The sequence below is a fragment of the Myotis yumanensis genome, unplaced genomic scaffold, assembly GCF_028538775.1.
Source record: "Myotis yumanensis isolate MYYU_CA2020_CCGP unplaced genomic scaffold, mMyoYum1.0.hap1 SCAF_19, whole genome shotgun sequence".
In the NCBI taxonomy this organism is placed as follows: Eukaryota; Metazoa; Chordata; class Mammalia; order Chiroptera; family Vespertilionidae; genus Myotis; species Myotis yumanensis.
In genome coordinates, this window is record NW_027223770.1 from 8,872,824 (window position 1) to 8,899,158 (window position 26,335).

The following is a 26,335-nucleotide window of genomic DNA, read 5'->3' on the forward strand; positions in this document are numbered from 1 at the left end:
AAGCCTTTTCCACTGGTGAGGATCTGGGGTGACTGGTAATGATTATGGGGGTGCTTTTACTACTCCCTTGGAGCTACCACTATCTGGATTCAACCCTGGATCATCCCTCACCCCCATCTGAAGGATGTTGCAATACTTTTAAGGCTTGGGGGGGGGGGGCTGTCCTGCTAGACCCATTTCCCAGATGGGGTAACTGAGGCCCAGACTTTGAAAGTTGGAGGACTCACCAGACAGTGGCCAACTGGGGAGAAAATTCCAGGGATCTGAACCCCTAATGAGAGTGGCTTGGTGGGAGTCGAGGAGGGAGGCTGGGAGGCAGATCCCTGGGCTACTCCCACGGCTGGGCAGCCCTCCCAGTCCCGCCGGTCTGGGTGTGCCCACACTCACTCAGCGGGGGACTTCCCATTGGTGCCCAGCCCTGGGCTGACCCGAGTGACTCAGGCTGGGCACCAGCCCTTCTAAGAGCTCTTAAGCAGGTAAACAGTGAAACTCTCGGGGAGAAATAGTGTGTGTAAGTACCTGCCCTGGGACAGGCCCTTCCCGTCATATTATCTCATTTAAAACTTGAATAAATGGACAAACCCGGAGCTGCAGGAGCAGAGAAAAAGGGAAGAAAGACATCTGCCTGTTGAGGAAACCCTGGAAGACGCCCCAGGAGAGGGGACATTTGAGCTATGCCTTGAAGACCAATCATAACGTCGAACACTTTTTTAACCTCCCCAAGTTCCCGTCGCTGTTCTGAGACCTGTATCTGCTTTATCTCAGCGAATCCTCCCCAAACCCTGTGAGTGAGATACCGTGTTCCCTCAGAACAGATGAGAAAACCGAACCAGACAGGCACAGACAGGTTCACTTGCCCAACAGCACCCAGCGACCAAGCGGCCGGCGTCCGGATGCACATCCAGAAGGCAAACCAACTACGGACTGACACCCGCCTCTGGACCTCCGTTTCTTCATCCGTAAAATGGGGGTGATAGTGCAAGACTCCCTGGCGCATAGAGTTACTGCGAAGACGAAGACGGGAGAAGCCCGCCATGGCTCAGAGCAGGGCCTGGCACAGTTAGGTGTTCAAACATTGTAAAGGACTTTTATCAGCGCTGCGGCGGCTGCGCCCCTCCCCCGCCCGGCCGCGGCGTCCTCCCCCGCAGCGCCAGCCCGTGACGTGGGCGCGGCGGCTCGCACAGTCTGGGTTTAATTGGAAACTGAGAGCTAGAAGGGGAGATCGAGGCCCCGCCCTTGAATCTAACGGACCCTCAGGGAATGTGCCACTCTCTCTCTAGCGACCCCTCCCGGAGACGCGGATACAGCTCCGGACAGGGCGGGGAGGGGGAGGGGGGTCGGACCGGGAGGCGGCGCCGGGATGGTAGGCGGGGAGGGCCGAGGAGACGTGAAGGTGTGGAAGGGAGGACAGGCAGGGGACACACTACGTTTTCTGAGCCCGATGCCAACTCACCAGGAACCACTGGCCACGCCCATCATGGCCGTAGGCCACGCCCCACCTGCCAGTCCAAGTCGGTGCGCCCTGGTGTCCGCGGGCCGGCGCGCTCGGGTGCGCTTGGCTGGGGAGCCGGCAGAGAGCGCGCGAGGGGGCCCGGGGGCCGGCGGGGACCCGGAGGGAGGCGGGATTGCGGGGAGGGCCCCGGGCCGCCCCCTTCCGCCCTGCCCCCCCACCAGGAGCTCCAGACTCGGAGGCAAAAGCCGGCGGCGCTCCCTGCGCGCCCCACCTGCTCCGCACGCGGATCCTACCTGTGGAGTCCGCGGGGGACGGGGGGAGGGCGCCCCCTCCGAGGACACCGATCCTTTCTCCTCCTTCGAAAACCTCCCGCCCAGCCACCCGCGTCTCGGACAGGAGGCGCTGGGACCCGGGACAGGGCGCCAGGCTTGCAGCTGGTGACATGTAGATTCCTATCTCTGCCACCCCCCTTCCCCGCGGTCCAGCCTCGGAACCCGGGCGCCCTCCCGCCCTGAAAGTTTGGGGTTGGGCGCCATGGCCAAGATCAGCTCCCTGAATGTTCGCGTGGTGGAGGGCCGGGCGCTGCCCGCCAAGGACGTGTGAGTACTCCCGGAGCGAGGGGCGTGCGGGGCACGGGGTGGGGTGGGGGTCGCCCATTCCGCGTGCCAGGGAGGGTCGGAGAAGTGGGCATGGGTTCCCGTCTAAGACGCTGAGACCCTGTATTGAGGCAGATACACCTTCGTGGGGGGAGAGGCCCCATGCCCATCGCTGCCCCATGCCCAGATGCCCGCCCTGCCCCCCAGGCTGGATGTCTTTGACCCTGGGATGTAACTAAAGGGTCTTACAGAGCGGCAGCCGGAGATTGGAGGGCGGATTCTGTCGCAGCTGGAGATGGGGGTGGGGATGGGGACGGGGAGGTGTCGCTCCTGGCTTGGGTGGGCTCCTATCAACAAAATGGGGTGGGTGTGTGTGTGTGTGTGTGTGGGGGGGGGGGGTCCAGGTGGCCCAGCATTCCTCTGTGTGCATCTGGGTTTAGATTTGCAGAGAGTCACCAGATGGCCAGCCCACCAGCCTTGGGGGAAACTGGGGTGCTTTTGACCCAGAGCCCCGAGCTCCCCAGCCAGTAGTTCCCAGCGGAGTGTGGGCCCTCCCTGCATGTTGAGGGGCTTGAGGAGCTAGCCCTCCCCCGGCAGCCCCCTCCCCACCAGGTGTGAGGGGTCTGGAGAACCCTGGGCCCCCTGGTGCCAGTCCTTGGCTGGGTTTCCCTGGGGCTGAGTCAGCAGTTGCCGGATCAGCAGAATGGTGGTGGTGGTGGGGGGTCCCCCTCCTGCTTGGCCTGGAGCCCAGAAGGGGTTCTGAGGGTGTCAGCACCTGGTGTAGGTATGGGATCCTTGGCAGGACATCGGCTGTTTGACCTTGAACCTGGGTCTCTCTGGGTCTCCATCTCCCATCTGTGCAATGGGAGCCCTGGACGGGGTCTCCCAGCCCCGTGCAGCTGGGAGGGTGGAGGACCAGCTAGGACTTGCCCTACGGCCAAGGTGAGCAGGAACCTGGGTTCTGAGCCATTGCTCTGCCTGACTCCCCCAGCTGTGGGCCCCCAGCAAGGAGGACCCTGCCTTCGATTCCACCACCTGCCCCCTACCCAACGCTGCGGCTGTGTCCAGGGGGGTGCTGCTTAGAGCTCCTCCATCCTCCTCAGCCGCCCCCAGTCAGCACAGCCCCGCAACCCACGGAGGCCGAGGGCTCGCTGTGCGGATGCGGCACCTGGTCAAGCCCCTGCCTCCCTTTCTCTGAGATGTCCTCCCGGAGCCCCGAGAAGAGAGACCCTGGAAGTGTTGGGGCAGCGAAGCCAGGAGGGGTCCTGGAGGCTGATGGAGGCTGGTGAGCGCCATCTGCCCCTCCTGGGAGGGAGTTGAGTCACGCGTGGCTCCCATGCCACCCTCCTCCCCATGTTCCTGGGCCAAGGCCACACCCTCCAGCAAGGGTGGGGAGTCGCTAAGCCCCAGTGGGGATCTGGCCATCCTGCCTCAGTTTCCCTAGCTGTTGGCTCCCTTCTTCACAGGGGGTCTCCTCAGAGCGTGCTGGGATCTGGGATCAGACTCAGCTAGGGCATGTTCTCGCCCCTCTCCTAAGGAAAGGCTGGATTCTTCCTGAAGTCTCCCCAGATTCTAGGGCGTCTGGACTTGGCGTAAGAGGAAGACTCAGCGGCGACTTTAGAGTTACTGCTATCACTGACAACAGCAGCTGTGCCCTGGCCGGTGGCTCAGTGGTTAGAGCACCGACCGGTGCACTGAAGGGTCGAGGGTTTGACTTCTGGTCAAGGGCACAGGGTTGCAGGTTCGATCCCCGGCCCCAGTCCAGGCACATGTGGGGAAGCAATCAGTCGATGTGTCTCTCTCACATCAATGTTTCTCTCTCTCTCCCCCACTCCCCAACTCTTTCTAAAAATCAATGGGAAAAACATCCTCCGGTGAGGATTAACAAGAACAAAAATAATAAAAATAATCGCTGTATGTCACCGAGGCTGATAGGGACCAGGTTCTGCGCTTAGCGTTTCCTAGGCTTCTGCTAGCACTTCTACTTTACAAATGGGGAAACTGAGGCCCAGAGTGGCAAAGTCACTTGCCTAAGGTCACACGGCTGCGATCTGAAGCCTGACCGCTCCCACGCCCACACCAAGCTGGGCAGGCCGTGGCCGCGGGGCCTGCTCCCCCCCCCCCCCCGCCCCCCTCCAGGGTGGGGCAGCCACCGTGGGAGAGGCCAGGCTCTGGAGCGATGGCAGGTCCGCGAGGCAGCCCCCTCCCGCCGCTGCCCCTACCTGATAGGAGCCTGATAAGGCCCTTGTGCGTCAGAGCCCGGCAGCTGACGTGCGAGCTCGGCTCCCAGGAGGGGCCGGGGGTCAGGCGGGGTTCACAGGAGGGCGGTGTCTCCCAGCCCTTTGCTGGTGAGATGCCAGCCCACATCGCAGTTGGGGAAACTGAGGACCCGGAGCCGCTTTAGAGGAGCTCAGGGTCAGAGAACCCAGAGAGAGAAATGAGATATAGGGGGTTACCCAGCCGTGGGCATTCAGGGGAGTGGAGCCAGGTGGGGAAACTGAGGCCCAGGGCACTCCATGGAGAACCTAGAGAGGAACTCAGAGACACAAGCCACCGCCCAGTCTGAGATGTTGAGGGAGGGGGACCCGATGGAGCGCCCAGCAAAGGGGGCTAAGGGAAGGAACCCCGAGAGGAAACTGAGGCACAGGGAGGGCTCAGCCAGCAGACAAGCCTCCGGCCGGAGCCAGGCCCGGTGCCAACGTCCCTGCTTCTGGGAATCCCTGAGGCAGGGGTGGATCGCTGACCAGCTGAACTGAGAGGAGGTGGCGGAGAGAGAGAGGTGGGGGCCGGGCGTGGAGGGAGGGCCATTGGGCTGGAGGCAGCCTTGGTTAGGAGCTTGTGTGCTGAGCCCTGTGGACCTGGGTTTGGATCCTGGCTGCCAGGTGGGCGGTGGAGGCTTGAGGTCTGGGTGCCCTGGTCTGTCTGCAGTGAGAGCTGCTGAGCTCCATCCCTGCTGGCGGCTGAGCACCGTGTGGCCCCCGCCCAGGGGAACCTGCTGCATGAAAGGCCAGAGAGGCTCTGGGTGAGCCTGGGCTGCCTGCACCTCTCGTGCCTCTTAGTTCCTCCTCTGCCCCAGGGGGTATATGTTAATGCTCTTCCTGACTCATAGGGCAGAGGCACTGAGGGCCACAGAGGGGCCGGGGCTTGCCAGGGCCCCACAGCCAGCAGGTGGGGAAGCAGGTGTGACTCCCCCGCATGCACTCGCTTTGGGCTTCCTGGGACAGGGACTCTGCACTTCCTCGCTTGGTGCCTCCGTGTTCTGTTTCTGTAGGTGGACACCCAGGGAGGCCACGCCTGCTGGGTCGGGGTCGCAGCGGGCAGGCTGAGCAGCCATGACCTCCTGCTGGTCCCCAGCTTCGCAGCTGGACTTGCTGTGTGACCCTGGGCAGGTCCCCTCCCCTCTCTGGGCCTCCGTTGCACCCTCCTGTGAAATGAAGGCAGATTGGGGTCCTCTCAACCTCCTCCTTCCGCAGGTCTGGGAGCAGTGACCCCTACTGCATAGTGAAAGTGGACGACGAGGTGGTGGCCAGGTGAGGAGTGGAGGCCGGGCTGGGGCGGGGCGAGCAGGGCCGGGGCCGGGGGAGGGGCTCCTCCTAGCCCTGGGGGGTCCAGGCACAAGAACCCACCAGGAAAAGAGGGGCCGGGGAGGGCGATGCTCACCCCAGCGGCGGACTTGCGGCCTGATGGTGGTGCTTTGTGCCCTGGCCCCGGACCGGACAGCGGGGGCCGCCAGCTCCTCTCCCCACCCAGCCCAGCTGGCCCGCACCTTCCCCCTGGACTTGACCATGTCCCTGCTGGCTCCCGGGGCTGACTCAGCGGCTGCCAGCCTGTGCCTCCCATGGTGGCCTCCCCGGGGGCGGGCATCTCACGCTTGGCTGGGCTGGCTGGTTCCGGGCCTGCTTGCTGGGTGCTGCGGGCACCAGGCGGTGTGTGTGTGCGCCTGCGCCCAGCTGGCCTGCTTGAGTGTCCATGGGGGTGTTGGAGGGCTGGTGTCCAGATGGACGTGTCCCTGTGGGAATGCAGGCTCACTGTGTGTAGCAGTGTGTGGTCTGTGTGCATGTGTGCCCACACACACGGGCTGCCCTGTACACATGTGCGCACCGCTGCCTGCTTATTGGGGTCCACAGGCACCAGTGTGAGCACATGTGAAGGTGTGAGGGTGTTTGATGTGTGAGCGGGTCTGGGCAGGGGGGACATCGGGCTGGGTCATGCTTGGCTCCCAACCCCGCAGGCCGATCAAGGGACAGCTCTCAGCCCCCGCAGGCCTGAGGGGTGTGGGTGGGCGAATGGCTGAGGCCTCGGTTCCTATGGAGACAGCAGGATTCAGGATGCTGCTGGCGAGGTTCCGGTCCAGATGGACGGGGAGCTGGGGGCAGGGAGCCCATCTGGGGGGGAAGGTCAGCCTACAGCACCCAGCTGACCCCCTCCATCGTTCTCTCTGTGCTCATGCCGCCCCCTTCCCCACAAACCCACAGGCTGATGTTCTGTGTCACCGCAGGCTGCTGTCTCCCCGTCTCTGGGCTCAAAGGAGCATCCCACCTGTGGGGCTGGGGAGGGACTTCCAGCTGGGAAGAGGCAGGGTTAGGGGGAGGAAGTGTCCAACGGATGGCGGTGCCCTGGGCCAGAGGGCAGAGCGTGGTGCATGTATGCGTGCGTGTGCACACTCACGCTCTGTTGGGGAAGAGTGTGTAAAAGGAAGATGGGAGTGGCAGGTGTGCCAACCAGATTTCGCAGCCAGGCGTTTGGGTGTGCCTGCACTGAGCACGGAGGTTCTTTGTTCTCTGTTGGGTAGAGGGAAGTGGGTCTGCAGGGGTGCCAGCGAAGATGCTCTATGGGTGTGCCTGCGCCTGAACTTGTCTTGGTCCCTAACCCTGCCACGGTTCCCCCTGGCTTACTGAGTGCTCTGGCTCCTGCTGACTTAGTCTTCTGGGCCCTCACACTCCTCCCTTTCCAACCAGCACCTTCCTGTTCCTCAAAAGTACCGAGCTCATCCCTGCCTCAGGGCCTTTGCACATGCTGTCCTAGCCATTGGAATGCTTGTCCCTATCCTCTCTCCCCACTCTGCCTGACTAGCTCTTGCAGGAAGCCTTTCTGGACCCCTCCAACTCCCACTCCCAGACCCAACCAGGTACTAACCACAGCACAGGACTCTCACTGTGCCACAGAGCTCGGGAGAGCGCGCCTGGCTGCTGAGGGGGCTCGGAGGGAGCATGGGCCTTGGTGTCTCTTCCTCTGATTCCCCCAGAACCCATATGCCTTGGCACCCAGTGAATGCATGAATGGATGGATGGACGGAATCATGCGTGTTGCTAGTTACTGTGTTTGTATGATTCTATATGTGTGCCTGCTGTGTACGTATGTGAGTGTGTCTGTGGGTTTGTGTGACTGTTTTCTTTGTGCGTGTCCACATGTGTCAGTGTGTAGAAACACATCGATTTGTATTTCTAGAAGTTTCTGAGGCTGCATATGTGTGTCTGTGTCTCTGGCTTCCTTGGTGTATCTATGAGTGTCTGTTTCAGTGTATCCCTGTGGGAGTGTGTGTGTGTGTGTGTGTGTGTGTCCGCGCATGTGCGCCTGGGTGCTCAGGTGTCTGCGGCTTGTGTGGCCCAAGTCCCCCCAGCCCCCTGTTCCCCCTTTTCCAGGACAGCAACTGTCTGGCGGAGCCTGAGCCCCTTCTGGGGGGAGGAGTACACGGTGCACCTGCCCCTGGATTTCCACCACCTGGCCTTCTATGTGCTGGACGAGGATACGGTGGGGTATGTGTGCTGGGGACCCAGGCCTGGCATCTGAGGGGAGGCGGACGCCCCAGAGCAAAGTATCCACCTACCTGCCCACCCTTGATGCCTGTCCCTTTCCTGACCTGGCCCCTCCCCTGCTCCCTTCCCACAGGCATGACGACATCATCGGCAAGATCTCGCTGAGCAGGGAGGCAATTGCTGCTGACCCCCGAGGTGGGCGAGGGATGCCGGTCCTCAGCCGGCAGAGGGAGGAGGGGTGGCCATGCCCAGAGTGGGCGTTGCAAGGGCAGAGCAAGTGTCACGAGAAGCACAGAGCCCTCCGTGGAAAATTATTTCAGTTTTTGTTTTTAGACAGGACATGTGGGGGTGGCGGTATGTGGAACATCACTGGTATGACAGGGCAGAGGAGGAGGGGGCAGGTGGTCCAAGAAGGCTTCCTGGAGGAAGGGGAAGGAGTGGGGCCTTAAAGGTGCTTTGGCAAAGAGGCGAAGGCCCATCTCCAGGGATTCTCTTCTAGGGTCAGGCGTGGGCCGGGCTGGATGGAGTGTTGTGTGGGGATTGATTGGAGATGGCCCTCGGTTCCTGGAACTTTTCTGGGAGGTACTGGGGAGCCATTGATAGGCCTGGAGCAAGACAGCGGAGAGAGTGGAGCCGTATCAGAGGAGGATAGACTGACAAGAGAGATTAGATACATTTTCAGATCTCTGTGCTGCTTTGTGGATACTGGATCACAGTGGGACAGGAGTAGAGCTGAGAGGTCAATTTGGAGTCGGTGCAATAATCGAGTGAGAGAAAGCTGACAGCATCCTGCACTTGGGGGTTGGAGTGGAGATAGAGGTGAAGTGGGACTTTCATTTCCAGCAGCCCGGGGGCACTCCACCTTCAGAAGGGCCCTCCTGCCATGTGACAGGGAGCTCCTGAATTAGATGCGATTCCTAATATGTTGTTGGACTTGCTGTAAAGAAGAAAAACTGCCCAGTATTCTCCTCCCATCCCCCAATCGTCAGCAAAACTTAACGGGGAGCGGTGAGCAACAGCGAGGGAATAAGGAAGGAGTTCCCCGAAAGTCAATGTCAGTGTCTAATCTGCAGTCAACAGACTAAATCTTGAGCTGGGGTGAAGGCAGACGGTCCCGACCCCAAGACTCCCCCATTAGACCGACGCCCTTAAAGAGGCCCAGAATGAGCAAGCACCTCTCCTCTCCAGGGATAAGCAGCCTCAGGCTCGGTTTCCCACAGAATGAGATCAAACAAACATGAATTCACAACGAAAGACCATCACACACACAACGCTTAGGACATGATAGGTGCTTAACAACTGCTAACGCCTGTGCCCTCCAGGAATTGACAGCTGGATTAACCTGAGCCCCGTGGACCCGGATGCCGAGGTGCAAGGTGAGATCTACCTGGCTGTGCAGATGCTGGAAGATGTGCGGGGCCGCTGTCTTCGCTGCCATGTGCTCAAGGCCAGGTAGGGTCACGGTGTGGGGTGTAGGCAGTGATCTGAGAACGAGCAGGGACCAGCAACCAAAGGCCAGACACTCGGGATGGCCAGACATGAGCGAGGAGGTATATTAGTCAAAGTGTAAGCAGTAGACACCCAGTGCATATGGACTGAAGCAGACTGTCTCATATGAATGACATGTAGCTTCAGGTATGGCTGGGTCCAGGTGCTCAAAGGGTGACATCGGGACTCTGTAGACAGATTTCCTCAGCTGTCTTTTGTGTTAGCTTCATTCTAAGTCTTTCCCCAGGTGGGGGCAACGATGGCCCCAGCAGCCTCCGCTGCCATCCTAACAACTTGGCAGCCCCAACTGAAAGAGAACTTCTATCTCTTATCCATTTCCAACCAATGTTTTGGGAGCATTTCTTATTGGCTCATGCCTGTCTCTGAGTCAATTACACTGACTGATTGGTCAGGCCTGAGTCACAGCCCTGTCCTGGAGCGGAGGGAGGGATCGGCCCCGAAGAGATCACTTGGGCTGGGAGTGAGGAGGGGAGGGGTCCTGCCCCAAAGAAACATCCGGAGGAAGACAGATGCGGGACCAGCAAACCCCACAGTGACCCTCCAGGGCACCAGCTCAGGGGACAGCCCTCACTCCTCCTGCCTGCTTATCTCTCTGTAACCCCCTTTCTCTCTCTCTGAGCTCCCCCATTATTCTGCTTCCTTAAATACTTTCCCCCATTCCCTTCTTATCTCCCATCTTGTCTTTCTGCCTTTTTTTTTTTTTCACACCTTACTCCCCCAACCTTCCCTTTTAGGCTGATTCTTGCCAAGGTTGGGGAGCATCTCAATTTCTAGTTTGCTGTGTGACTTTAAGTCCTTTCTTGCCCTTTCTGTGTCTCTCCCACCACCTCCAGATTTCTGTCCCCAACTGGGGATCCCTGGAGTCTGGGTGGAGTACTGAGGGCGGCGGGTGGGGTGGGGGGAGAGGAGAGGCAGGGGACAGGAGAGAGGACTCAGCATGGGACAGGGCTCCTTGTCTGCTATTCGCCCAGGGCCTCCTCCCCAGCCACAAGGCTGTGCAGGATTCTTGCAACAGGAAAGGGACCGATTGCTGTCGCTTAGCAACTAGGCTGGCTCCTAGGAAACCAAAGGCGGCTTTGGATGCTGAGCATGGGTGGGAGAGGAGCAGCAGGAGGAAGCTCCTCTGCGGGGGGCGGGGGACCCTGGATTTGGGGGACCTCAGGAGGAGGAGTGGGGAAGGCTGATTGGGGTGAGACTTTTGGGTTGTCATGACAACCAGAGGCAGGGGTCTCTGTCTCAGCCTTTTGTTGGGTCCTAGGCAGGTGTGGGCATGGTGTTTGTTGAGTGAATGACTGACCTGAGCCCTCACTAGCTGCCAGCTGCCATGCTGAGCCCTTTTTACGCGTCATCTCGTTTACTCTCGGCCCCTGAGGTTGGTCTGTTATCACTTGCGTTTTCCAGATGAGGACACCGAAGCTCAGGAGGTGAAGTGGCTATTCATTCCCGTGTCGCCCAGACAATGGAGCGCAGAGCCAGGCTTTGAGTCCTGGCCTCTGGTCTCCCATCCAGCAGCTCCTTTCTCCCCCCATCCCCCACCCCCACCCCCGACACCTTTGCCTGCTGGGCTTGGTGATGCAGGGCTTGAGCTTTCTGTGCCTCGGTTTCCTCATCTAGAAAATAGGGGCATCGCTAGTGCCTCCTCATAGGGCAGCATTAGTCAATATGACGGGCACGGTGAAGGGGGCTCCCCGCTGGGTCCCTACAATGGAGCAGTTTATTGCCTTGGGAACCAGTGGCATTTGAACGGTCTACCCTGAATCTACTTTCCAAGGTCCAGTTTGGGCTTTGGTCCTTGAGGGTCCTGTGGTCCCCACTCCTGTCCTCATCTGTCCCCAGGGACCTGGCCCCCCGAGACATCTCCGGCACGTCTGACCCATTCGCGCGTGTATTTTGGGGCAGCCAGAGCTTGGAGACTTCGGTGAGTGGTGGAGGGGAATGGGGAAAGACTGGGGCATCGGGTGGTGGGGTCCCAGTCAGCTCTCTCCTCACCCCCCTCCCTCCCCCAGACCATCAAGAAGACTCGCTTCCCACACTGGGATGAGGTGCTGGAGCTGCGGGAGATGCCAGGCGCCCCCTCCCCACTGCGGGTAGAGCTCTGGGACTGGGACATGGTGGGCAAGAACGACTTCTTGGGAATGGTGAGCGCCCCTCCAACACCCTCCATGGCTCCCCACCGCCCCCAAGGGGAAGGAAGGGGAGATGGGCTGGTACCCTGGGGCTCAGAGGGTAGATGTGAAGGCTGCCTCACCAGGTCCAGGGAAGTGAGTCCTATTGCCCCATTGTGCATTTGGGGAGACGGAGGCTCTCAAAGGTGCAGGAACCTGCCAAGGCCACGGGTGGGCCCGTCTCCTAATTCTACGACGAGAGTACCTGGTCCTGTGCTGAGGGCTTCTCCAGCACAACCTCATTTACCCTCCAGGCCTCCCTAAAAGGCCGGGGTGGGGAAACCCAGGGAGGCTAAGTGGCTTTCCCATGGTCACATGACTAAGAAATAGTAGAGCTGGGATTTGAGTGCAGGTCTCTCTTACTCCAGAATCTAAGCCTTTATTTACCTCCTCTTCCTGGAAGCACTGGGGTCAAGGTCTTTCTCTTGGAACCTCAGTTTCCCCATCTGTACAATGGGTGGATTGTTCCTGCCTCTGGGTAGCAGTGCAGGTATATCGGGGCTGGTAGTTTTTAAAAGGAGGCAAGATTAGAGCAAATAAGAGGGAGGCTTGGTCATGCAGTGCTGGCAGTGCCTGAAATGGTTGGAAATAGAGTTACCACCTGACCCAGCAATTCCACTCCTAGGTCTGTACCCAAGAAATGAAAATATACATATGTCCACACAAAAACCTGTACATGAATGTTCACAGCAGCATTGTTCATAATAGCCAAAGCGGAAGCAGCCCAAGTATCTATCAACAGCCGAATAAATAAACAAAGGGGCTATAGCCATACAATGGAATATCATTCAGCCACATAAAGGACCAAAGTACCGCCCGGCTGGTGTGGCTCAGTGGCAGCTTTGACCTATGAAGCAGGAGGTCATGATTCAATTCCTGGTCAGAGCACATGCCCGGGGTTACAGGCTCCATCCCCAGTAGGGGGCGTGCAGGAGGCAGCCCATCAATGATTCTCTCTCATCAATGATATTTCTATCTCTCAATCCCTCTCCCTTCCTCTCTGAAACCAATTAAAAAATATATTTTTAAAAAGGAACAAAGTACCGACAGATGCTACAACATGGGTGAATCTTCAAAATATGCTAAATGAAAGAAGCTAGTCTAAAAAAAACCCCACACATGATGTGATTTCATTTATAGGAAATGTTTAGAATTGATGAATATATCTATGAAGACAAAATAGATTAGTGGTTGTCAGGGGCTGGGGAGTGACTGCTAATGGGTACAGGCTTTTGGGGGGCTCATAGGAAATGTTCTGAAGTTAGTAGTGATATTAGCACAAGTCTGACTATACTGAAAGCCATTGAGTGATACACTTTAAATAGGTGAGTTGTAGGGGGCACAATTTTATCTCTATAAAGTTATTTAAAAGAGGGGGTGGGGCTCGGGGGCCTTCCGGGCTGTCTTTAAGCTTTGTGATAGTGCAATGGTGTCCCTGAACAGAGCTGAAAACACACCCAGTCTGACATGCTGTATCCAGCAGCTGTGTGACCTTAGGCAAGTCACTCCACCTCTCTGAGCCTCAGTTTCCTCAAATAACTGTCCCTGGAGGCCACAGTGCCCAGGCAGGGCTCACCGTTTAGGACTAGGGGAGGGAGTGTCACTGCTGGTGTGTTGATGGGACACAGAGGGGGAGAGGCGTGGCCCCTGGCTGGCTGGGCCACCCCGCCTTGGGCGGGCAGTCTGAGTGCTTCTCCCAGGGCTGGGCGGGGCTGGGCAGGGCTCCGCTGAAGCTCTGTGTCCCCGCACAGGTGGAGTTCCCCCCGAAGGTCCTGCAGCAGAACCCACCCAACGGCTGGTTCCGTCTCCTGCCCTTTCCCAGAGCTGAGGAGGATTCTGGGTAAGTGTGGGGCCGAGGGAGGAGACCAGGCTGGAACCATGTTGGGTACCATCTTCAGCTCGTGGCGGGTCCTCATGGGCGTCCACCTCAGCCCACAGACCATCACCACGGCACACTGTTCATTCATGGAACAATTGTCTGAACGTCTCCCAGCTGTGTTTACACACGTCCAAATGAGTTCACCTTTAACCCACCCACCTGCGAACACGTCAGGTCACACCTGTTAATGTGTGATCAGAACCCTGGGTCCTTCCACGCCTGTCCACACCTGTTCACACTGCCCATTCCCGTACACGTGTTTATACCAGCCACAGCGTTCACACTGTCTGTGCTTGTCAGGGCCCGTTTAGACCTGTCAACATCTGTTCACACCCAGTTAGACTTGGCCACGCCTGTTCACCGCTACCCACACTCACCTTGTTTTGCAAATATCCATGCTCCTTCCCTGTGCTCTCACCTGCCCATCTCCGCGCCGGCCCATACGTTCTTCCATCCGTACATACGTGTGCTCTGACCCGGTCAGGGGGAACCTGGGTGCCCTGCGGCTGAAGGTGCGCCTCCTGGAGGACCGCGTGCTGCCCTCACGGTGCTACCGGCCACTCCTGGAGCTGCTCATGGAGTCCGTGCTGCAGCCGGCAGAGGTGGGCGCGTCAGATAAGCAGGCACACGGGGGCTGGGGCGGTCGGGACCCTGGCCACCCCGCTTCGGGGAAATCCGTCTGAGCTGCCCCGGAGTCCCAGGGCCCCGGCCAGCTCGCCTGCCGCCTGTCCTTCCAGGAGGACGTCTCCAGCCCCCTGGCCGTGCTGGAGGAGCTGACCTCAGGAGACTGCCGCCAGGACCTTGCCACCAAGCTGGCGAAGCTCTTTCTTGGCCAGGGCCTGGCTGGGCCCTTTCTGGACTATCTCACCCGGCGGGAGTTGGCGCGGACCAGTGAGTTGCCCACAGGACCCCCGGACAGCACTCCACCAAGGATGAGTCTGCAGAGGGTCTCTGGGGGGCTAAGAGGGGGGCTCGAGCAGGGGACAGGGGCTCGTGTGTGTGTGTGTGTGTGTGTGTGCACGCACGCATGTGTGGAGCCAGCTGGTTTTGTTACCCTGAGCTGTGTGACCGCAGGCAGATTGCTTAACCGCCCTGGGCCTCGGTACTGTGAACGGAGCTGATGTTGAGGGTCTCCTGAGGCTGGAAGCATCCTGACCTCCACCTTGGGTGGGTGGGTGGGGTGAGGTGGATCACTCCCCCCAACCCCAGAAAACACTTCCTTCTGCCCTCCCAGCCGACCCCAACACCCTCTTCCGTTCTAACTCCCTGGCATCCAAGTCCATGGAGCAGTTCATGAAGGTGAGTAGCCGAAGGCCTGCGGGGCCCAGCAGCTTCCTCAAGGGCCCCCCTCCAGTGTCCACCTGGACCCGGAGCTTGGCTGGCTTCAGGTGGCAGTGGGCAGCCAAGCTGGGGAGCTGGTGGCAGGTGCCTGGCCTCTCACCCGAGTGGCAGCCCCCACCCAGCCCTTGGGCGTGCCTGGGCCTTGCTCTGAGCTTCTCCCTGCATGGTGCCCCTGCCCCGAGCTCACGGGCAGGCACGCCCCGGCCTCGCCCTCAGCCCCGCCCCATGTGGTGCCCCCCTCCCCCCAGCTCGTGGGCATGCCCTACCTGCACGAGGTCCTGAAGCCGGTGATTAGCCGCGTCTTTGAGGAGAAGAAGTACATCGAGCTGGACCCATGCAAGATGGACCTGGGCCGCACCAAGTGAGCAGAGCTGAGGGGGGGCCCTGACCCCCGACAGCCCCCTTGTCCCCGAGTCTTGTCGGGCTGGGCCTGTGTCCCTTGCTAACCCCTCCCCGCCTCCCCCGCCCCCCTCACCCTGTCCCCATTCCCCACAGCCCTGCCGCCCACCTCAAAGTCTCCCCTGTGGGCACCCCAGTCCTCAGGCTGCCTGGTGTAGTGGTTCCCGGCAGGTCGAGTTCCCGGGTTCAAACCCCCGCTCTGCCCCCACCGGTGTGCAAGCCACCTCGCCCCTGTGCAGCTGTGCGAGTGAACTGAGCTATGCATGCACCCAAAGACACGGTACTTCTAGTGTCCCTCATTGTGGGCGGGCCCTGCGTGCGAGGCGGGCCTGCGTGCAGGGCGGGCCCTGGAGCACTTGATGAGATTGGAGGAGGCCGGGCAGTGGCTGGATCACTCCACGCCTCCATGGGCTCCTCTTCTCTTTCCCGGCCCTTCCCCACTCCCGCCAGGCCATAAGGCTGGTTGCTGGGCAGCCCATCGGGGACTGTGGTGGGGACAGGAGAGAGCCCTACCTTTATTTTGGGCCCCGCCCAGCAAGTGCTGCCCACAGCTGCTGACCGCCTGGAGGCAGGCACCAGGACCCCTTTTACCCGATGAGGAAACAGCCTCAGAGAGGGAGGTCACCTGCCAAGGGCTGCATAGTTGGGAAGAAGTTGCACAGCAGGATTTGAACCCAGGCCCCGCGCACAAGGGCAGGGTCGGTCTGTGAAACCCAAAGGCAGAGGCGTTTCCCAGCAGACCTGGTGAGGATGCAGCAGGGCCCCAGCACCTGGGCAGTGCAGGGCAGTAGCCAGACCCCAGTGGGCAGTCCTGAGTTCTAATCTCGACTCTGCCCTGTTTGCAAGAAGACCTCTCTGAGCCTCAGTTTCCTCATCTGTTAAATGGGATGTTTACTAGTAGTCCATCAGATTGCCATTAGGATCAAATGCCACAATGTCAGAGGCATTAGCTCCCTGGGTCCAGGACACGGGGGGGCGGGGGGGGGGCAGGGAACCCCCAGCCTGGCTTCTGCGGAGGTCACATCTGAGAGTGGGCAACACAGACCCTTCGCCTGGATGGGAACAAAAAGGAACAAAATAACTGCAGATAGAAAACTGCTACTCCCTCATCCACTCAACAAAACAATTGCTGAGCACCTACTGTGTACCGGGCATCGTCTGAACACTGAGTTCACAGCAGAGGGCACATGGACACAAATCCCTCTTCTGGGGGAGACAGATCCTACACTAAAGAAGAAGCTTCTTGCAGATGATCAGTGTTATGGGGGAATGAAGCTGGGGAGGCGGAGGGAAGTGCCAGGAGCAGGGGAGGGGCTTGCGGTGTCCCATAGGGGTGGCTACAGGGGCAGCATCGCAGAGAAGGGGACATTTAAGCCAACACTTGAAGGAGGGGAGGGAGAAGGTCAGGTGCAGGCAGGGGAACAGCAAGTGCAAAGGCCCTGGGGTGGAAGCGTGTGTCTGGCATGTCCATGCTGAAATGCATGTTCAGGGTCTGGGATGAGGTGCGATGGGGGAGGGGGTGGCCTCTTTGAGGAGGTGACATCTAAGCTGAATGTGGGGACATGAATGTCCCGGGCAGAGGGAACAGCACGGACGAAGGCTCCCAGACAAGAATGAGCTGCATGTGTTTAAGCAGCAGTAGGGAGCCAGGGGCATGGTAGGGGGAGGCTGCGGCGGTGGGCGACCCTGCCCGAGCCCAGGGGGGGGCGGTGGAGGGCGGGCAGGGGCTGGGCTCTGAGACAGTCACTCTGTTTGCCCCCCCAGGAGGCTGTCCTTCAAGGGCACGTCCTCAGAGGAGCACGTGCGGGAGGCCAGCCTGGGGCTGCTGATGGGCTACCTGGGGCCTATCGTGGACGCCATCGTGGGCTCCGTGGGGCGCTGCCCGCCTGCCATGCGCCTGGCCTTCAAGCGGCTGCATCGGCGTGTGGAGGAGCGCTTCCCCCAGGACGAGCACAAGGTGGGCCGGGCGCTCCCGGTGGGCAGATGGGGGGACGGAGGCCAGAGGCCGGGGCGGGCAGGCGCTTGTCCAGGGTCACGTGGGAGGCAGGACAGAGGCAGGCAGGCAGAAACGGGGCTGCCACGCTGCAGTGCTCTGCGGCCATCCCTGGAGCCGGGGTGAAGAGCTCCCCACTTCCTGTTTACGGATGGGGAAATTGAGGCCCAGAGGGCAAAGAGCCTGGGCCTCCAGACTCCCAGCGGGGTGTCTCCTTTCTCTCGCCCAGTCCGGGCTGAGGAGTGGCCTCCAGGCTGGGACATGGCTTGCCTTACGCCCCACTTTGCTGGGCTCTTGCCGGGGCTGCCGGCAGAGGTGCTAAGTGGGACACGGGCAGGAAGGCGGGAGGGAAGGGAGGCCGGCTCCCCAGACGTCTGACCCTTGCGGGTGGAGCCAATATCGTGACACCCAAGTGTCCCCAGCTCTCAGCCCCCACAGTGGAAAGGCCTTGGGCCGGGAGCAGGGACTTTTTCAGGCCCACAAGTCTGGATGGGGTCAGGGGAGCCCCTTTCTCTGTCTCTCTGACACCTGTTCCTCCTCCTCAAAAAGGAGGAAGTCACGTGCTGATGTCGAAGGCTAAAATTACCCTTGAACGTGGTGTGGGCGGGGGCGGTGACCTGGGGGGCAGTTCAGGGTTCCAGAGGAGGGAGGGAGGGGCAGCTCCAGTCCCCAGCCCCTGGCAGGGCTCATGGTGGCCAGGGAGTTGGCACCCACCAGGGAGGGCATTGTCTCCGGTGTGAACACAGCCCCTACATAAACTCCGGAAACACTCTGGGGCTAAATATAGCCCGAGTGGGGAGTGGCTTGGGGGGAGCCAGATGTACCCAGGATGGAGGCACACCCTCTGCGGTGCTGAGGGAACTAGCCTCACCTGCGGGGGGGCGGGGGGGGGGGGGCGGGGGGGGGGGGCAGGCACCCTGCTTTACAGTTCGTATAGGGCAGAGGCTGGGGCTGCGGGTGCACACGGGACAGGCTCTGCAGCCTCAGTGTCCTCATCTAGAAAAAGGAGAGAATAGTTTCTACCCCATGGGATGTTTGAAGGTTAAATGTGATCGTTCAGGCTCAGTTCCTGACTAAGTGAGTGCCCCACAGTAGCTAGTGTTGAATGCAAGAGAGTGTGGTGGAGAGCTGAGAGTTCAAACCCCGCCTGGGCTCCGTCTTGTTCTGCCACTTACTCCTGAGAGGCCTTGAGCAAGCAGCCCTCCCTCTCTGGGCTTCAATCGCCTCTTCTGTAAAATGGGGGTGTAATACCACCTGGGTGAGTATTAAGTAAACAAATGTATGGAGAAGTGTCTGGCCTGTAGCTATTCACTATCATAAATCACTAGTGGCCCGGTGCACGGATTCGTGCACATTGAAAGGAAATTAATTAGAAGGTGGCCTGTGGGGCGGGACTGGGCTCGATGGGCTGGACACACCCTGGAGCCAACCTCCCTCAGTCCCTCCCCCATCTCGGGTGATGCACCCCAGAACCGCAGCTGCCAAGTCACTGCAGCTGGGCAGCTCCTGCGTTGAGCATCTGCCCCCTGGTGGTCGGGTGGTTGGACAGTTGCTTAGCCTTTTATATAGATAGATAGATCTGGGATTGAATCCTGCCTCCGTTGCTCACCAGCTGTGTGACCTTGGGCAAGTCAATTGACATCTCTGAGCTTCTACTGCCTCATCTGTAAAATGGGAATAATGACAATGCTCCCTCATAGGACGCGACCTTAGCAGACTCTGAGGATGTTGGCTACATCTGATTGTGGAGAATTGGTATTATTACTTCATTTTCCAGATGGAAACACTGAGGCTCCAAACGGAGAAGCCTCCTTGACAGGATGGCCTTCTGACCCATCTCCCATTTCACTTCCTCGGTTTCCACAGCAGGGAGGTGGGGGTAGGTCTGGGTCTGGAGGGTGGGGCTCTCACCTGCTGCATTTCTCGGCAGGACGTCAAGTACCTGGCCATAAGCGGCTTCCTCTTCCTGCGATTCTTTGCACCTGCCATCCTCACCCCGAAGCTGTTTGACCTCCGGGACCATCACGCAGACCCCCAGACCGGCCGCTCACTGCTGCTGCTTGCCAAGGTGCCGGCACTGGAGGGCCCATCCTGGGGGCACTGAGCGAGGGGAAAGCATGTGGGAACAGAGCGGGGAGGCCAGGCCTGAAGGAGACCCAAATGAGACCCAGAAACACCCGTCTGAAACACCACCATTAGCTCTCATCCCGAGGGTGAAGGCATCCATTATACTCTCTAATTTCCTCTTCTGAAACAAAGACCTACTCTTCCAGGAGGAAGATGGGAAGCAGGCTAGTAGTCCCTTACACCTTAGTATGAATTAGACCATCCTTGGCCAAGTGGCCACATTTTGAGGTTCTGATGGGCTCCAGATATGCATGATAGGATCAGGCAATCCTGGGTGTGGGACCTGGGCTCAGGAGGGAACAGAATAATAAGGGCTATGGGGGTGTATGTCTGTCCACAAGGAGGGACAGATACTGCCCAGAGCAGGTGCTGCTATGAGACTTCTTCTTTGAATCCTGATGTGGGAGCCAGGACTCTGGGACTCTGTTCTGGGTCCACAGAGGGCTCCGCCCCTGCAGTGACCTTGACCCTGGAATCCCCTGTTTCTTTGCTCCAGGCTGTGCAGAGCATTGGGAACCTGGGCCAGCAGCTGGGCCAGGGCAAGGAGCTGTGGATGGCCCCCCTGCACCCCTTCCTGCTGCAGAGCATCTTACGTGTGAGAGACTTCCTGGACCAGCTGGTGGACGTGGATGGGGAGGAGGGTGAGTTCTGGTGGCCCTGCCACGTCTGGCTTGTCACTCCCTTAGACCCTTGGGACCTGCCCTCCCTCTACCCCTCCCCCACTCCTCGCACTGAGCCTGTGGACCTGTGCGTCAGCTATTCCAGTGGTCGGCAAACTGGCTTGTGAGCCACATGCAGCTCTTTGGCCCCTTGAGTGTGGCTCTTCCACAAAATACTGACTTCTGCGCGTGGGCCACGAAGTTTCAATCGCACTGTACGTGCACGCCCGCACGTGGTATTTTGTGGAAGAGCCACACTCAAGGGGCCAAAGAGCCGCGCGTGGCTCGAGAGCCGCAGTTTGCCGACCACTGAGCTAGTCAGTCAGCTAACATTTCCTGGCACCTACTGTGCCATTCTAGCCAATGTGGAGATGCAGGTGGGGATTGTGGCATGGTGTTCATGCAAATAGACAAATATCTATTAAGTGGGTACTATTAATAGGCACTGTTCCATGAGCTGGGGAAACAGCAGTGAGCAAGACAGAAGAAAGTCCTGCTTTCGTGGAAGTTTTATTCCAGTGGAAACAACAAGCTGTAAATAAGATGATTCAGCAAATCATGGTGTTAGGCAGTGACGAGTGCCAAGGAGAAAAAGTAAAGGAGGGAAGGGAAGGGAAGGGAATGTTGGGGTGGGGGTGGCCAGAAGTAGTCTCGCTAGAGTAAAAGTAAAACCCCGAAAGAGGACAGAGAGCAAGTCATGAGGATCCTGGGGAAGAGTTCCAGGCCGGGAACAGCATGTGCAAAGGCCCTGAGGTGGGGACAGAGAGTAGCAGTGAGGAGGCCAGTGAAGAAGAGTGAATGGGGCAGGGTGAGGGGGTGGGAGCAAAGGAGGGGTGAGGGGCCAGGTTGCGTGGGGCTTTGTAGGCAGTGGGAAGGATTTTGGCTTTGACTTGGAGTGAAATGGAGCCGCAGGGCAGTTTTAAGCAGAGTTGGGGTTGAGTCCACATCACAATGTGGGGCCCAGGTCACGAGAGAGTTGGGTCAAAGTCGCAATGTGGAATGTGGAGCCCCGTGTGGCTGGAGGGGTCCCTGTGGTGCTGGGGAGGAGCCTGTGTTGGGCTGCCAGAGTGGCTTGATCTCAGGCACTCCCTGGACTGACTCCGTACGGCATGGCTCCCCCTGCTGGCTGCCTGCGACACTACCTGCAGGTCCCTCGGTAGAGAGGAATCAAGGCCAGTCTGTGCTCCCCGCCCAGCCATCAGTGACACCCTTCCCTATGGAGGGAGTGGACTCCACGGGAACAGAGAATCATGCTCATCCCCAGGCCCTGGCCACGCGGAGCCTGGATGGGAAGGTTCACTGTCTCCTCCCCTTTTCCCAGAGGCTGGGGGCCCGGCCAGGGCCCTGGTCCCGCCCTCCGTGACTGTCCGAGAAGGCTACCTGCTGAAGCGCAAGGAGGAGCCCGGCAGCCTGGCCACACGCTTTGCCTTCAAGAAGCGCTACTTCTGGCTCAGCGGCGAGACCCTCTCCTACTCCAAGAGTCCCGACTGGCAGGTGGGCCTGCCGTCCACCACGGAGGCGCTGCCAGCGGTGGCCCCTCACAGAGCAAGCGGCCTTTGCACCCGAGGACTTGCCCAAGGCCCCATAGCAACTTGGCAAATTCAAATTCTCAGGCCAGGCTCTGCTCACACCCTTGGGCCCAGGTGTGAGGGCCCAGGTGTGACAGGCCTACGCCTACACACACTCCCCAGCAAACGCCCTTCAGAATGTGCTCTCCCCTCAGACAAACCCTCCCCGATGTGGACAGATGACAATGACGATGCGTAAGCACCCTCCGCTGTTCCCAGCCAGGTCTCTGCCCACTACCATGGACACTTACATCAGATGCTCACGGAGAGGCCCATGCCCAGCTGCTGGGCACACACATCAGGCATTCGTTCACTCCCATTCATTCGTTAAAGGTTCATTGAGCTCCTACTACGCACGGGGCGGTGTGCTAGGTGTGGATGGGGCATACAGCAGCGAACAAGACAGAATCCCCGTTCCCATGGGGCTGCCATTCCAGTCCAGCACAGACACACATACTGGGTCCACCCACGTCTGTGTACGCCACATGAACAACAGCGAACAGCGGAGAGGGTGCCGACTTGGTGTGTCTGCTTGGTCAGCAGAGCGTAGATTCTAGAGTTCACCTCCCTGGCTTCCAATTCTGGCTCCACCAGGTGAATGACCTTTTGGGCCTCAGTTTCCTCATCTGCACATTGGGGAGAATAATGGGCCCAGCCGCAGGGATGTGTTGGGATGAGGAAACAAGTTGGTAAATGTGAAGTGCTTAGAACCACAGCCCGAGTGCCATGTCAGGGGGGAGGAGGAGGAGGATGGCAGTGATGGTGGAAACTGATGCCCAGAGAAGTCGTCACTTAGAGTGTAGTAGGCCCTACACTGTCGGGCATCATGGAACGGCTGAGCGGGGATGCGCACAGATCACAGACACACGAGGTTGAATGTCCCCACCTCCGGGGACACCACGTGGTGCACACACCCAGAGGGAAGCTGTCCCCGCCCTGCCCACCCCCCAGCTCCCAGCCCACCCTCAGCTTCCAGCACCCCCCTCAGCTCCCCGCCCCCCCTCAGCTCCCCGCCCTCAACTCTCAGCCCACCCCCCAGCTCCCAGCTCCCCCCTCAGCTCCCAGCCCACCCTGCAGCACAATCCTGTCTCCCAGATGCGCTCCTCCATCCCCGTGCCGCACATCCGCGCCGTGGAGCGTGTGGATGAGGGCGCCTTCCAGTTGCCGAACGTGATGCAGGTGGTGACGCAGGACGGCTCGGGGACGCTGCACACCACCTACCTCCAGTGCAAAGTGAGCCGCCGCCAGGCTGAGGGGCCAGGCTGGGGGGCGCGGGGCGGTCCTTGAGTCCCACCTCACCCCTGACCCCCCACTCCCTGCAGAACGTGAACGACCTCAACCAATGGCTGTCGGCCCTGCGCAAGGCCAGCGCCCCCAACCCGGACAAGCTGGCCACCTGCCACCCCGGTGCCTTCCGTGGCGCGCGCTGGACCTGCTGCCTCCAGGCGGAGCTCTCAGGTGAGGGGCAGGGCGGGCTCAGGCTGCGCCCTCGCCACCTGCCAATCAGCTGTCTGGGCTCGCTGAGCAATATCAGGCCCCTCAAGGGTGGAATGCGGCTGATAACCGGCCTCCCTCCTACGGTTTTGTGAGGATTAGATGTGGGGTATGATCCTGTAAGCACCCACTTCGCACCAGGCGTCAGGCCTCTCTCAGGGAAGACAAGTGAATAACCAGACACTTGTAATACAGCTTCCTAAGTGCCAAGACGGGGCTTTGGGGACTCCAGAGGACGGGCAGGAGATCAAGGAGGGCTTTCTGGAGGAGGTGCTGCTTAGATGTGACCTGAGAAGAGTAGGAGTGGAGCAGCGAAGCTGGGTTCAGGGATGGGGTAAGGAAGGGTGTTGCAGGCGAGCAAAGGCCTGGACTGGAGGCAGAGAGGGCAGGAAGGTTAAAAGGCTCCGTGTGGCTGGTGCCTAGACTGTGGGAGTCTGGAGAGAGGTGAGGCCACTGCTCTGCTGGGCGAGGGTGGAGGCAGAGGGGCTTGAAGTAGAGGCGGAAGGGGCAGGGCTTGGTGACAGCCTGCCTTGGGGGATAATGGGGGGGATGAGAGGGGTTATGGATGATGCCGTGTCCCCTCAGCTGCCGGTTGCAGCCACACACACTCGGCCGTCACCCTGGGAGACTGGAGTGACCCCCTGGATCCCGATGCTGAGACGCAGATGGTGTATCGGCAGCTGCTCCTGGGGCGGGACCAGCTCAGGTGGGTGCCCCCCCCATCCCACTTCACCCCTAGGACCAGCTGGGCCAGCTGCCCACTGAGGCCTCCCCTACTCATCTAGTCATTCTTTCCGTGCGCATCAGCTGAGGGTGGGCGGGGGGGGGGGGGGGGGGGGGCGGGTCAAGCTCAAGGTGAGGGTGGGGAAGCACTCTCAGGTGGACCCTCATCCCTGGATCTTAGCATCTTCTAGTACCTGGGGCTCCAGAGACCATGGCTGTGCCCCTTCCCCTTCCTGGTCACAGGGTCATTGTTATCCAGCGACAATTTCTTCCAACTCATTGCAGAGGGGTGCTGAAGCTGGCCTGTGTGGGTTCAAATCCTGGCCTGGCCACGAGCTGGCTGTGTGGTCTTGGGCAAGTTGCTTACCTTCTCTGTACCTTAGTTTCCTCTTTTGGAAACCAGGGTTAGTAACAGTACCCACCTCTTGGGGTTGTCCTGAGGATCAAATGAGCTAATACAGGTAGAGCCCTGTGTAGCTGCTGGGCCACATATAGATAGCTTTCGATAAATGGTAACTATTGTGATGCTGTGCAGCCTTAGGCAGGTTATTTACCTCTCTGTGCCTCAGTGATCATCAGTAGACGGAGGTAATAGGAAGCACCTACCTCAGATCCTTTTTTGTGGTAATTGAATAAGTTAACCCATCTAAGGGCCGAGAACAGTGTCTGGGACTCTATAGACCAGTGGTTCTCAACCTTCTGGCCCTTTAAATACAGTTCCTCATGTTGTGACCCAACCATAAAATTATTTTCGTTGCTACTTCATAACTGTAATGTTGCTACTGTTATGAATCATAATGTAAATATCTGATATGCAGGATGGTCTTAGGCGACCCCTGTGAAAGGGTCGTTCGACCGCCAAAGGGGTCGCGACCCACAGGTTGAGAACCGCTGCGATAGACCCTGGCGTTGATGAGGATGTGGGTGGTGCTGGTTAGTGAGAACCTGAACGTCTCCTGCAACCAGCAGAGAATCCCTAAGGCAGGGCTCAGCCTTGTCCTTCTCCCTCTCAATTTCTAGGATGAAATTCCTGGAGGATTTCAACATGGATTCAAGTCCGGAGGCAGACATGGAGGACTCTGGTGCCATGGAAGGTAAGGGTCAAGTTAAGGCGGTCCCTTCCCTTGGTGTGCTCTGACACCTCCCACAACCTGCAAGTACATCCCCGAGACCTCCAAGCCCCTCTCCCGTATCCACCAGCAGGCCCAAGGCTGTGTGTGTGGGTTCTAGTTCCTTTAAGGATTCTCACGGCACAAGGCAAATCTGGAGCCGGAGAAAGCCACTGGGTGTGGGTTCTGGCAGCCTGCCCTGCCCTGGCTAAGCCCCTGGGGCCCCCTTGCCTCCCTCCCAGGGGCCTGTCCCGATGCCCTGGCTGGGCAGAGAGAAGCAGCGGCCCGCCTGCTGGAGGTGCTGGAGGACCTGGATCGAGCCCATGAGGAGTTCCAGCGGCAGGAGCAGTGGAAGGCGGTCTCGGGTCCCCGCGGGCCCTGAGGAAATGCCACAGGCAGCCTGGGAGAAGAATGAGGAGCCACTGGGCCTGTTTCAGTGCACCCTGGCCCAGGAGTCTCCTTGCGGCTGTCCTGTACCTTCTTCGTCGATGCTGAGGCTTCCGGAGACCTCCTAGTTCCACGTGCTCTGAGCCCAAAGCCTGGCGCGTGGAGGCAGGGGCCAGCCTCGAACTGAGTTGACTGGGTTGAGGCAGACTGGAGTGGCTGGGATAAGGAACCTGACTCATTTGGCTCAGCCTGAGGTCTCTGCTTCACGGGACCGGCCTCTATCCACCCCACTGAGGCTGCTGGATACAGCTGTACCTGAATCCCTCATGCCCATGTGGCCTTGTTGCCCCAGGCAAGCACTAAACGGGCTCAGCCCTTCCTGTTTTCACGTCTGCCAGTCACTGTACCTGCACTGATCCTCCTGAGCCGTGCCCTGGGCGGACAGTCCTAACCACAAGCTTCCAGAATCAGGTGCCTGAGGAAGAACAGGCTGGGAGCGCAATGTGCAAGGCCCAGGACAGACCCTGGGAGTCTGGGACACCTTCAGCCAGGCTCCTTTCCCCCCTCGAGCCTCAGTTTACCCTGTACAAAACAAGGAGGGAGTGACTTAGAAATAGCTCAGGAACCAGGGAGGAGTTTCTCAGAGTGTGGCCCCCAGCCACCCCTCGGGGTGTCTGCTAGAAATGCAGCTCCCTGGGCTGCACCGGGATCTACTGCATCACAACCTGAAGGAGTGTGGGTGGGAGGAGTCAGGATTCTTAACAAGCTGCTCAGGTGACCTGGATGATCATGGGATTTGAGGATCACGGGGCTGGGCGATTTTACCTATTAGAGTTTGGGGTGAGAGCCTGTTGAAGAATGAATCCCAGAGGATAAAATGTTTGGAAACACCCAACGGGCAGACCTGGTAGGGCCTCCAAGGACTCTGGTTTTGTGTGACTATAAGGTGGGACAGAACCTACCTGAATTGGGAGGTGGAGCAGGATGCGGCGCTATCCCATGTGTGGCCAGCAGGGGTCGCTTGGAGCCGCAGCACCCGCAACAGCCACCTGGGCATTCCTGGCTTTTGCAAATGCCGATCCGAAGCTTGTTGCAGATCCTGGGATGTGTCCCCGCCTCTTCCCTCGGTAGACAGAACCTGGCTCTCCTCCTCCAGGGCAGAGACTGGGGTTCGGAG

At 59.4% G+C, this 26,335-nt stretch overlaps 1 protein-coding gene across 2 annotated transcripts; it reads left to right on the forward strand.

Annotated features, from left to right (window-relative positions):
• The first annotated feature begins 1,576 nt into the window (after positions 1–1,576).
• Positions 1,577–25,542, forward strand: RASAL1 (RAS protein activator like 1). 2 transcript variants are annotated; one of them, XM_070399766.1, is made up of 21 exons: positions 1,577–2,052; positions 5,523–5,579; positions 7,692–7,805; positions 7,939–8,000; positions 9,128–9,257; positions 11,151–11,232; positions 11,321–11,452; positions 13,231–13,319; positions 13,843–13,960; positions 14,096–14,249; positions 14,593–14,657; positions 14,948–15,060; positions 16,863–17,055; positions 19,022–19,159; positions 19,715–19,859; positions 21,199–21,371; positions 22,541–22,678; positions 22,768–22,903; positions 23,525–23,645; positions 24,683–24,756; positions 25,014–25,542. In XM_070399766.1, the coding sequence occupies exons 1-21, from the start codon at positions 1,988–1,990 to the stop codon at positions 25,151–25,153; spliced, it is 2,439 nt and encodes an 812-aa protein (XP_070255867.1). In that variant the 5' UTR covers positions 1,577–1,987; the 3' UTR covers positions 25,154–25,542. The 2 variants fall into 2 exon arrangements, with proteins under 2 accessions (XP_070255867.1, XP_070255866.1); XM_070399765.1 differs by lacking the exon at positions 1,577–2,052 and adding an exon at positions 3,096–3,334.
• The last annotated feature ends 793 nt before the right edge of the window (positions 25,543–26,335 follow it).

Excerpts from the sequence above, each read along its gene's own strand:
- RASAL1 (XM_070399765.1), top strand. The coding sequence starts at position 3,249 with ATGTCCTCCCGGAGCCCCGAGAAGAGAGACCCTGGAAGTGTTGGGGCA. Across the intron at positions 19,160-19,714 it reads CACTGCTGCTGCTTGCCAAG|GCTGTGCAGAGCATTGGGAA; the intron begins GTGCCGGCACTG and ends TCTTTGCTCCAG. Across the intron at positions 23,646-24,682 it reads CTGGGGCGGGACCAGCTCAG|GATGAAATTCCTGGAGGATT; the intron begins GTGGGTGCCCCC and ends CTCAATTTCTAG.